At 35.6% G+C, this 13,136-nt stretch overlaps 1 protein-coding gene across 1 annotated transcript in view; it reads left to right on the forward strand.

Moving 5' to 3' along the window:
• Window positions 1-13,136, forward strand: part of RYR3 (ryanodine receptor 3) — a gene marked incomplete at its 5' end in the record, with an annotated part of 219,645 nt that overhangs the window by 115,533 nt on the left and 90,976 nt on the right. Inside the window, 2 exons of the mRNA XM_084263759.1 lie at window positions 2,023-2,160; window positions 11,284-11,557. Of these exons, the coding sequence (XP_084119885.1) occupies window positions 2,023-2,160; window positions 11,284-11,557 (412 nt within the window). The remainder of the gene's footprint in view (window positions 1-2,022; window positions 2,161-11,283; window positions 11,558-13,136) is intronic.

The raw sequence follows: 13,136 nt of genomic DNA on the forward strand, positions 1-13,136 counted from the left end.
TTGACCTGCTGGCCACACTCCTCCTGCTACACCCCAGGATCCCATTGGCTCTCTTAAAAATGTGTATGTTGAATGATAAAGAAAGCACAGTCTCATGATTAAAGTAGTTTAGTGATCCTGTGGATTCAAAACAAAAACATATTTATTACTTTGTACAGATTTATCATAGGTGGTTGCTGTGAATAAGTTTTCACTATCTGTGCCCTGTCTTAGTCCTGAGAATCAGGACTAAGCAGTCACAGCTGCAGAGAAAATGAATAGGAGTTGTGATTGGAATATTTAATCAGCTTTTTAATTCTAAGTATACTTTGCGGCCTAAGTGGAAAAATATGTATGCAATCAAGTAATTAAAGGCTGCTTCATAATGAATATATGCAAATAATCTGAATTAAAGTTACTCAGGCAGTCTTAATCTTAGCATGTCCTAACTGTGAGTGGCTAATTGTGCCAGCAAAATAATAGTTCTCTGTCATAATTTTTGTATGTGATTTCTTGGTTATAAACAAACAAAATTACAACAGATCTTAATGTATAATATCAAATTGACACTTGTCAGGGATGGAACCATCTGTTCCAGTGCTCACACCTCTGCTACTTGAAATAAGTGCTTAGCCAGTAGCAACATGAGATGGTCAGCTTCTGAATCAATTGCAGTTCTTAAGAGGATACGGAATGAATAATGTATCATATGGAACACTGAATGAGACCCTGTCTAAAGCAGTCACAGATCTCACCTCCTCCAGTCCAATATCATCTTAACTCATCATCCCAGTGTATTTCTTCTTGATTGTATATTTCAGCTTTTCAACAATTCCCCTTCCAGTGTCTCTTGCTTCCAGAGCGTACCTCTTTTTTCATTGCCAGATAGTTTCTTGCTTTCTTTAACATCCTTGTCTGCTTTCTCTTTCCTCTCCTTATTGGCTACATGTCCCATTCTTATTTCTTTCCAGACAGTGACTGTAGCCTTCCTTCATTCATAGCTTTTAATTTTGCCTCTGCAATTTTGCTTTTCTAATACCTCAAATACCATATGTAATATCCAACTTCAATTTATAGTTCTCTCATTGTCTCCCACTGCTTCCACATTTTTTTCTTCCTAGCCATAAATTTAACTCCTCCTTTTTGCTGCCAGAAGCAAAGTTTCTCCAACCCGATACACATTTCAAATCTTGTACTTTCATAATTTTCTTTTTTTTTTAATACCAGCTTTAGCCTATGCAATTTATTCTGTTCCCTTTGCTCCAACTTGTATCTCCTTAGTATTCTGTCTGGAAATCTTTTCCTTTTCTCAATTTCAGTCTGACCAGCAGCAAAACAGCTAAAGCTTACATTTCAGGTCAGCACAATTAGCTCTGAAAGGAACCTGCTTAGACGTTCTGTGCTTCGCATGACACGTGGTATCTGATCATGACTAAGAGGTGTGAAATACTTGAAAATGCTTTGCATGGTTGCAAAGTAATGTAGTGTACTGAACTCTATTAAACTTCCTTGTTAAATGACAGCCTATTGTATGCATTTTCATGAAAAAGCATTTATCACCAGTATAATCTCTGAACATCTGCCTTCTTGCAGTTTTAAACTCAGTTAATATGTTTATTTTTGACTGGCAAACATCTCAACTGAAAAAATGTTACTATATTATGAGATACAGCCATGAATTTCTTTCTTTAGTCCATATTCTGCAATATGAAAAAAAAAATCACATACTTGATCAAATATGACTCCAAGTCAAAATTAATTGCCATAGTAGAATCTTAAAAAAATCCCACCTTTTTGGTCACAATATTGAAAAAAATACTATAAATCTGGATATAAGAAGTATGTGTACAGAAATAAACAATTTGAGGCTTACTACTCTAGCTAATGTGTTAGAGAGACTGGTATTACTACATTTATTTTCCTGTAGAAAGTTGATGGTTAAAGAAATAAAAACCCTGTAGATGTTTTGGTATTGTTTAAACATTGAAGAAGCTAATCTACAATGGCTAAGTTTTGTTTCTAACTATTTTAATATCTACTAAGGTATTCCACTAGAAGAAGAAGAAGAGGAAGATGAAGATTCTTCATTGACTGGCAAACTCCGTTCATTAATGTATAAAATCAAAGGTCCACCAAAAGCAGAAAAAATTGAACCTAAGGAGGAAGAGGAGAAATCTCCTAGTAAGTTTTTTTTTTTTCTACATAAATATTTCCATGATGCAAGTGTTAAAGGTGTTTGCAATCAACAAGAGTGTATTTTTCTAACCAAACTTTATAGTGGACTGAAGGAGTCTACCTGTTTAAGTTACTTCTGCCTCTTAGAACGATTATCCTACATATTGAATATCTTAGTTGCATTCTTAAGCAAGAAGTTAAAATGAGTGAAAGATTTTTGAATCCAGATCATTAATTTGGGGGTTGAAAATTTGCATATTGTTTATAAAGAAATGTTAATTATGGCACAATAATCAAGACTCAAACATTCCAAACTTGAGAAACATTCGTCTATATGTTGGGTTTTTTAAAAGCAAAAACTTCTTTTTTCTTTGCTGTATAAGAAGCTGTATATATCTCCATAACAAGATAAATGTGACAAAATGATTTTACAGTTCTTGTTTTTCTTTATAAAAATATATACATTCATTAAAAAATAATAACTTTTTCAGATTTATCTCCAGATTTATCACACAACCTGCATGTATATATCCATACCATAGCCTTTCTGACCATATCCTTTCTGAATTTAAAGAAATATTCACATTATTTGACTAATTAAACAGAAAGAATGTCTTTATTTTCACAAGTACAAATTCTGTATTCATAAATGCTTGAGTTAACAGAATTTTCCAGAATTTAATATTGCTATTTTTTGTTCTACTCTTTGCTTCTATAGCTGTTTAACATTCTTTAAAATCAGATGCAAGAGAAAAATATTGAAAACTTTTCTCTATTGTTTATAAATCTTATTGCTCTTTACAGTTAGCTTTCATGTTGCTTAAATATACATGAGAATAGCAGACCCAATTTAGAAGAAATTATTTTAAACTTTCTTTCTGCAGCAGAATGTTGTAGAGGAGGAGGACTGGTTATCCCTGTGTGTTTACTGAGTAATATTAAGCTATTAAGATTTCTCAAAAATATAAATATTTAGGTCTAAACACTTGAAAAATCTGTGTATATGTTTCAAAACTAATAGGATGAGATAAAATTTAATCCACAGGCATAAGAATAATATATGTGGAAGAATATATTACATCACTGAAAAAAATCCTTGTTCCTGGCACAACAAAGAACTGACAGTAACTGTTGAAATAACTTTAAATAAATTATTGTATTATTTAGTTCAGTGGTGTGGATGAGGAAGTCTTCATTCCTCTGTGTTTAAATCTGTAATGCCTGTGGCAGTGACTCACAGAACTACAGAGCAGTTGAGGCTGGAAGGGACCTCTCAAAGTCATGTGGTCCAACCCTCTGCTCAAGCAGGGCCCCCTGAAACAAATCGCCCAGGATCATGTCCAGAAGGCTTTAGAATGTCCCCAAAGATGGAGACTCCACAACCTCCTTTGTCAATGTGTGCCAGTGCTCAATTGCCCTCACAGTAAAAGTGTTTCCTTTTCTTCAGATCGGGCTATCCTGTGTTTCAATGTGTATCCACTGCCTCTTGTCCTGTCATTGGACTCTGAAAAGAGCCTGCCTCTACTGTACATCCTCCCTTTGGGTATTTGTATACAGTGATGAGATTGCCCCTGAGCCTTCTCTTGGTTGATGCTGAGCAGACAGGTTGATGAGCTTTCTACTTAAAAAAGCCTGACAGTACATGTTGCAAGGCACTGGGGAGGTTGGTTGGACTTGACTAATATGATGTATGCATCTGTTGATAACATATACATCACTTTTGTACATTGCAGTAAGAGAAAGCTGTGCAAAGTTTGACAGATGTCAATCAACAGATTTTACTTTTGAATTAAAGTTAGTTCTTGTATGAAACATAAAGTTAGCTTAAGGTTATTCTACACACAGAGGAATGATAGAGAAAATATAATGGGGTTTGTAATACAAAAAGATGGAAAGTTTCTTTTCTATAGAAATGTAAATTAAAATGGCATTTTTGTTATTTATATGCAAATGCCATATGCTTGCCATATTTCATATCTGTCTTCTTATTACGTTACCGTGTTTATTAGCATAAAGCAAGCAGAAAACAAGACTAAGAATTTGTTCCAGTAAGTTTTCTTCATATCGCTACCATTATAGTCAGTAGTATTATCCAGCAAATAATTGAGCATGTGCAGGGTGTAATATGTTTTATTATATATCTTCATACAGAGGAAATTTTAAAATTTTCTTTTACTGCATTCTATCAATTTTTACTTGTAAATGCTGCCACAGTTTATAATAAATACTATGCTTTATGTAAATCAGGTTTGATTCTCTGAAATACTGGATTTTCAGAGAAATCAAGCATGTTAATAACCCCAGAGGGATGTCACATATAGCAGCTGGTCATTTTTTATAATGCTTTGAAGGATATTATTTAGTCAGTTAAGCAATTTAAGAAATAATATACATGCAAGTAATTGATAACTGCACACAGCCATTTTAGCAATGGAAAGCTGAATACAGTCTAATTGCATGTATTACTGGTGTCTAAGAGATACACTACTTTAATTAAAAAGGAGGCACCAAAATAAAAAATGTTACAGATACCTCCCTGTAATGTTTGTTACAGAGCTTAGTCCAACCTCTTTGCTACTTGAGAGCAAAAGAGCTTGTTTGTACTTGGACGACAGGAAAGTCCTACATCCTGAAGTTATCTCAATTTCGGCCTTCCATTGAGTAGCAATTTGCCATTATTATATCATCTCTGCAATATTTCATATTGCATTTTGAAGGTATGTTGTTCTTTTGGATCTACTTCCTCTAATAAATTATTTATTGTAGCTGGTTCTGTTACTGGCAGGGAAGGACTAGTAGAAAAACAAGACTTTCATATTCCTTCCTAATTTTTTCTTAGAGTACATATACATACAAATGTACATGCAGGCACATAAAACCCCTGAAAACCTTCAAATCACAGACTTTTTATTCATAGCAGTATTTCTGTACACGTATATTGTCACACCCTAATCCCTAATACAGGAGGACCGTTTGTGGTCTACATAGGTAAGCTGGGTTCTGAGCTTGCAATTCCGTTGCCATCTACATGAGCATTTTGCTGAGCCTCTTTGAGCAATTCACCTGGTTTTCATTGCATGTATTACCCCCAGGGACGTTGATGTGTAGTGTGAATCTCAGAAATTTTGTCTTTGCTGTCACATATTTTTGACATTTCAATCCTAGTAGTAGTGATTATGGATGGTGAGGAATAAGGCAAAAAACCAAATTCCTCCAGGTCTTTCTTCAGCACATGAATCTTTACTGAGGTTTCTCATTGCCTTTTTAAATCAAGATTTGAATTTACCAGTTCTACATTACTATAACACCCTCTAAATATCATGTGGATAGCTGTCCAAGTGACTAGAACTAACAATGAAAGTAAGAGCTCATCTTTTGTTTCCACTTTGCTCAATTCAGCAATAGATCTTTGTACAGTAATCCCAGAACAGTTAATTTGATTTCAAACTTAATCATTTCATCAAGAGTTGTGTGATATTAAAGAGCAAGGGTAATTTATGACTCAGGACACTTCTTACATGATCTGCCTGTTGTGTAAAGTGCTGGAGAGGGTTTATCTTGTCCTGGAAGTGTATTTTGGTCTGTTGATCTTAATATTAGGTTGTAAATACATTATAATTTATAATAATCTCATGTGCTACATGAAAATGGGTTTTATTCTCCAGTGACTCATCTGTTAGCATCTGTTTCCTCTTTAATGGCAGCAGGAACTACATTATATCTGGGAAGTATAATTTCTTCAGGCTTCATGTGGATTCTGTTGTCAAGAATCAGGAAGCACTCAGTCTTAAGGCCACAGGGCACATGGTGTTTGGTACTTGGAACAGAGAGAAGTTTACATATGTCATATACTCAAGCTGTGGGCTGCAAAAAATGCAGGTTGGACAAATGATTCCACAGTGTTCCCAGGTGGCCAAGAAGGACAACAGCATTCTGTCTTGCATTGGGAATAGTGTGGCCAGCAGGAGTAGGAAAGCGATTGTCCCCCTGTACTCTGTTCTGGTGAGGCTACAAGTTGAGTGCTGTGTTCAGTTTTGGGTCTCTCAGTACAAAGAGGACATTGAGCTGCTGGTGTGTGCCCAGAGAAGGGCAACAAAGCTGATAAAGAGCCTGGAGCACAATTCTTACAAGGAGCGTCTGAGGAAACTGGGATTGTTTAGTCTGGTGGAGGCTTATAGCTCTCTACAGCTACCTCAAAGGAGATTGTAGTGAGGTAGGTGTTGATCTCTTCTGCCAAATGAAAGGTTCTCTTTTTTTTCTCCCAGGTGAAAGGAAAAGAGGAAATGGCCTCAAGTTAGGCCAGGGGAGGTTTAAATTAGATATTAGGAAAATATTTCTTCACTGAAAGAGAGGTCAGGCATAGGAGCAGACTGCCGAGAGAGGTGGTGGAGTCACCATTCCTGGAGGTGTTAAAACAATGTCTAGATGAGGCACTTTGGAACATTATTTAGTAGACATGGCCATCTTGGGTTGATGTTTGGACTTGATGAACTCACAGGTCTTTTCCAACCTTAAAAGTTCTATGATTCTAGAAATTTCAGATAATTCAGGCTTCGGTTTCTCATTAGAGTGATGCATAGGACAAATATGTATACAGATTAAGTAATTCCAAGGGCAATGAAAAATTATATTTATATTATGTTTTATTATATACTTGACTGTAGCTGGAGCCTGAGAGATATGTAGTTCATGTGTGCACTTTGCCTAGCCCCCAGAAATTTGGAATGCAGAGTGCAAAAGGAATTGAGTACTTGAGGTACCCCAGTTTTTTATATGGATGAAGAGGGTTGGTGGTGTGCATGACCTGCACCTGTTGCCAACACTAAAAGTGTCTGGACTTGAGAGTCTGGTCAGAAATACTCAGGGTGTGATTATCACTTCACTCTAGAGGAAGATCAGGCTCAAGAGCATCTAAGGAACTTGAATGTACACAAGTCCATGAGAACTCTCAATATGCATCTGTGGGTTCTGTGGGAACTCATAGATGAAGTGGCTAAGCCACTCTCCATCATATTTGAGAAGTTGTGGCAGTCCAGTGAAGTTCCCACTGACTGGAAAATGAGAAACATAACCCCCATTTTTAAAAGAGGGGAAAAATGGATGACCCAGGGAACTCCAGGCCGGTCAGCTTCACCTCTGAGTTTCCCTTCTGGAAACTGTGCTCAAGCACATGGAAAATTAGGACTTGAATGGTAACAGCCAAGATGGTTTCGCTTTTTTTGTGATAAGGTTAAGTGTCTGTTGAATTATATCCACTGCAGTCATGGCATTAAGAATTTTGCAAGTGTTTCTGGCTTTCCTCTTTGCAGGAGTTCAGCTAGAAGTCCTGATAGTGTACTGCTGTACTTAGATGTGGGGAAATACATACAAGTGGCTAAGACTGGCTGCTTGAGAAGTCTCTAGTTTGAGGCAGTCACCTCTTCTGGCTGTGTCCCCTCTCAGCTTCCTGGGTGCTCTATGCCTTCATGTTAGCAGGGCAGCATGAAAAGCTGGAAAGTCCTTGAGTGCTTGGCAACAACTAAAAACATCAGTGTGTTATCAACATTGCTCTCATCCTAAATCACAAACACAACACTACGCCAGCTACTAGAAAGAAAATTAACTCTATCCTAGCTGAAACCAGAATAATGTCCCCATTGTATCTTTCTGACAGATGTTGATGTATTCCCTGCTTGAGCAAAAGTGAGTTTTTAGCATCTGCCATGTTCTTGTCAGGGAGTGTCAGGGTTCTGTGAAGAAACACCTTTGGTTTGGGCTTAGCTCCTGCACTGTGAATAGGCTTAATTTCATGGCATCTTCTTGTATTGGATGAAAAGGTGTGATTGAGCTATGGATTACCATAACGGCTGTATGTACTTTGCTGTAACCATTCCTTTCTTATTAAATCCTGGCTTTTGATTTGATCTTTTTGACTGCCAATCAATTTAAGTTGATACTTATAACTGAGCTGAGACTTTTATGAGTTGATCAGCAAAGTCACCCTCTTAGAGATATCCAAAACCATCTAGACAGAGTCATGGACAAATGGTTCTAGGTAGCTCTGCTTGAACACGGGGTTAGACCAGGTGACTTTCAGAGGTCCCATATGAACGCAACTATTTTCTGATTTTCATCTATCTGCTAGACATTATCTCTGTTAACATTTCACTGTTCTATTTATAAATGAAGACTGTATTTTCCTGCTTTATTTTACTTAAGGTAACTTTATTTAAAGAAAATTTCATTGCTATTTTATTGCCCAGTTTTCTCCTTTTAAATTCTGCTCTTTTTTGCTTTTATTTTTTCTTTTTCTGCTACACTCATACTTGCTATCCTTTCTATCATCAAATATGTTTCCATCCACTTATCTCATTCTCAGGTCTTTTAGTGAAGGAAAATACTGAACATCACAGAACACAGCACAGCTTTTTCTCCCTTTTGTGACAACTGCCATCTAGTTCTACCTTCCATTTCTTATTTTCAACCAAAAATGCATCCATGCAAGGACATGGCTAATTGGTATACTGGCTAAAAGTAATTACATATAGCAATATGCCACTTAAAGGCTTATCAGAAGAAAAAAGAGAAGGAAAAAAAAAAAGATCAAAACCTTCAAAGATTCTAAAAGCTAAGAAACAGTAACACTTGTTATGGAGGAACCTTTTTGAAACTGCAGAGAGAAGATCTTAAGCACAAAACAGTTTTGTTGCAATTACACATGGGAACCTCTGCATAGAGAGCTAACTATCAAGGAAACGATTTGTTTTGCATTTGCTCATTTCATAAGAATATGTTTCTTATGGAATATTGTTTGTAATAAAAATAATATTGTTTTGTTTATATGCAAAAATATTTGGTGGTTAACTCAAGTATATAAAATCACACTCATAAACAAGTCAGTGCAAACAATATTTTTATTGCTGAAGCAGAAAATATCTACTTGGAATTAACCATGTTGTATTTTCCCTCACCAAACAAAAATTTAAAATCACATTATTTTGAAGGTAATATTCCTCTCAATGTAACAAAACCCTTACATTTCTGACAGTACTAAGGAAATGAGGAACTATATTTGTAAAACAAAAAACAAACAAAAAATGTGGTGCATTTTGTGCTTTAGCCTTGTGAGCTCTGAGCTAACAAAGACCTAACATAATTTTACAGGAGGAAACCTTAACTCCTCTGTCGCCGTTCACAGTGTGGCGACCTGGTTCAGTAACGGCACAGCAGCCATCCTCTGGCCACTCGGGCCATCAGCACGCAGACACCAATGTGGTGGACTGCAAAATGGCGTTTAATGGTCGTTACAACAGCCTTATATAACTTACATTCATGACATCACTTCCACCAGCTTACATCATAGGCTTAACGCTATTGACTACCTGAGAAAGTCCTGAAAAGGTCCTGGAAGGGTCCTAGAAGAATCCTAGAAGGCCCTAGAAGGGTCCTACCTTTCCGTACAGCACGACATCTTCCGACCGCCAGACCCTAACTACCTACACTCCTCCCTGAGTTTATCACTTCAGGTTGCTCTGTATCCCATGTTTATTCCATTCTCCTGCAATCAGAAAGTCAAAGTAATAATGTTAATTAATAATATCGCTTTCTGCTTGAAAAAGTGTGTTATATTCATGTAACAAGCAATCAGTGACAATCAAAGAGTGGGCAAGTTGTGGGAAATTACTCGTTATTCTAGGAAAGAAGAGTTTAGTATGAGAATCAAAGAAGAGGAGATGGTCTTGCACTGGAAGAAGAAATTGTTTTGATTAAAGAAAGTTATACAGTGTTTACGAACAAAAATTTTTTAATGTTTTCATTCATAACATGAGTCTAGGAATAGGGCTGTCCTGATGAAATACAGAATCTGTCCCTATAGAAAAAAGCCTGTTTATTGAAAAAAATCTGAGAATTTATGGTGGTTTTCTATAAATGCATTGTTAAGTAAACTGTAATGGAAAAGAATTAGTAATGAAAGGGTAGTGTAGACACAGAAATAAATGTGTATACACTAACTATAAACACATTTGTGATGGAAATTGTGAGGGGGCAGTGGGAAGAACTTTGGGAAAATTAAGATGTAACCTTACTGGAAATAGAGGAAAGAAATTTGCATTGTTTTTATGAGGGAAGGTGATTATTCATGTTCTACTTGATATCAACACTGGAAATTTCTTGCCACAAGGACCAGAACATAGAAATACATGTGTGTAGTTTCCAGTCAAATTCCAGTTGGCTCAGAAAAACTCTTTTCAGGGTCATTGAACATGTAACAGAAATGTTTCAAGCAATATGGATTGTGCAGTTCCAAAAAATTTTTTTTAGAAAGTGTATTCCCAGGTGACAGTCACTTTCCCCAAACAGATGGGAAATACAAATTAAATTCCTCCATTCAATGTAGATCCTTTGTTTGAACAACAAAATACCTAAATATTCATCAAGTTGAATGAGTAGCAAAAGCTCCTCAAGCCACCCAGGCTAGGGCTTGAATTGGATATTTAATTTAAGAAGGTGACTATCTCATCTTCCTTTCTGGCACTTTTGTAAGTTTAAAATAGATTTTATTTCCTTCTCCCCCATGGAAAAAATTGACTGGCAAGCTGAGCTCACATTCATAAATATTTCTGCTGGAATTGAAATTGCTTTTGTCAGCCAATAAACTGTTTGCTGAAAAATTAATTACCAATTTCTGTATTCCAAGCCTAGGATGATGATCATCAAAAACATGACGTTTCTTTGACATTATAAAATTAGATTTCTGTCATTCCTAATGAAAAGGTGTTTGTGCTTCATTTATTGCTATTTTATAAATCTTAATATAAAAATGAAGAATGAATTAAAAATTAAATATAGCATTTAACTTACACTGAAGATTCTTAGAGTCATGATCAACTAAGAAGTTTACATTGCCAACAATGCTGGCATTGACTTGAATGTTTCTTGCTTTCTCTCTCTCTCAAGATCATAACATTTATTTTGAAAGTTCTAAAAATCATTTTTCCATTTGAAAAATCCTGTTCAGTCTACTTCTGTTCTTTTGGTCTCCTACAAGTGCCTCATTGTCTACTCTTATCTAATATTTTACTATAACACATTTTTGATTTTGTTGTTGTTGCAACAGCTAGTAACATTTTATGTGTTTTATTATTATAGCTACCCTGAAAGAACTCATATCTCAGACTATGGTGCGCTGGTCCCAGGAAGATCAGATTCAAGATCCAGAATTGGTTCGGATTATGTACACCCTGCTTCGCAGGCAGTATGACAGCATTGGTGAGCTACTGCAAGCTCTGAGGAAAGCATACACAATTAGCGCTGTCTCTGTGAAGGATACCATTAATCTGCTTGCAGCCCTGGGTCAGATTCGCTCACTTCTCAGTGTCAGGATGGGAAAAGAGGAGGAATTGCTAATGATTAATGGATTAGGGTATGGAATCAACATAATTTTATTTTGAAGTTTGTGTAAAGCTTTTTGTTATGTTACTAAATCATATATATTTAGATCCTGGATGAAAATTACTGCTGTACTAAAATGCAGATATGTACCAGAAATTTTAATTTTCACAGATGATTTTCCAAAATGGCTCTTTCTACCAGTATCAAATGTGTCAAAAAAACCTTTCTGTGAATGAAGGTATTTTGTTACTCTTTTTACTATAGTTAAGCCTAATGCTTAAGGCTTCATCAAAGTACATGTTTTAGCTGCTCTGGAGAAAAGACATAGCTTAAATTTTTATTGGTGTTAGTACTACACCTTTCACAAATTTAAAGCTCGTGGTCTATTTTATGTATGAGTGAATAAACTTGCTGGTGTCTTTTTAATTAACAAGTTTGTGCAAGCAGTTAGGTATACCCAACAAACTGGGGTTGTGATCAGCAATATTTCAAACTGGTTAGTATTTATGATGTCACTATTGGAGGCAGCTTAAAGTATTTGAACATAGAATACTGCTTATTTTATCCTTTATAACATTAGAGTGATAAGAAATAGTCTTTATTTAATACCTACGGATGTGAAAATTCTTTCTCCATCTTTTCTATGAAATTGCTTCTGTTAAGCAGTGGTGTTATGGTGCATATCTGCATGTCTCTTACTCCTCTTATGTAAATAATTGCTGGATTAGACCGTTTAATGTTAGAAAGGGGAAACATTATTGACAAAAAAATTAATTGCTTCAGTTAAAAATGGTGCATACAGAGAGAGAGAAAATAATAGTAAGATTGCCCGAGAACTACAATTATTTCTTCTTCATTAAGAACATTGGACTATTTCTGTCCTTTACAACAGTTGTAAGAAACTTTAATTTATTTTTACTATTTCCCTATAAAAGTTGTATTGTTTTTGTAAAAATTTCAGATTTATCTGTTCAGTTCAGTCAGGAAAGTCATGGTAACAACTCATTATTTGGTATGTAACAGTATTACCTGATTTGTCCTGGATGCTGAGTTTATAAAGTTGCTCAAAATACTAGGAGGGATAAAGGGCAAGTTTTGTCTAAACTCAGCATGTGGGTAGCCCTCTTCCCAGAGGTGTTGTACTATGAGTCATAATCCATTTCCAGTTTTCTGTATTTCTTTAAAGCAGGTATGATATTTGTTACTTGCCTTTTGTTTTTAACAGGTTGAACTAAAATGTTAAAAGTCCCTGGATTCCCTATAAAAACACATAAATTGTCTTCTGGATTATGAAACCAATGCAGTGAATTCTAGAACATGTTGAGAGGATGGTGGGCAGAGTGAAAATGTTAAAATATTCCTATTTAAGGGGACTGTATGACTGCATGCCATTTTACATCTTCTGACAGATGGTCTTAATTTTGGAAATATTGATGAAACACATTTAACAGATAGCCTTGAATATTAAGTCTATTTATTGTCTCCTACTTTGTGAACCAAGAAAATTATCTTGCAGAGGCAAGATTAGATTTGGATTTCTTGTTCCCTGTTCTCTACTTAAACATAACAGATTTTATTCTTTTCCATTTAGATCATGACAGAATATATTT

This window comes from Gallinula chloropus, assembly GCF_964237585.1.
Source record: "Gallinula chloropus genome assembly, chromosome: 4".
Lineage (NCBI taxonomy): Eukaryota > Metazoa > Chordata > Aves > Gruiformes > Rallidae > Gallinula > Gallinula chloropus.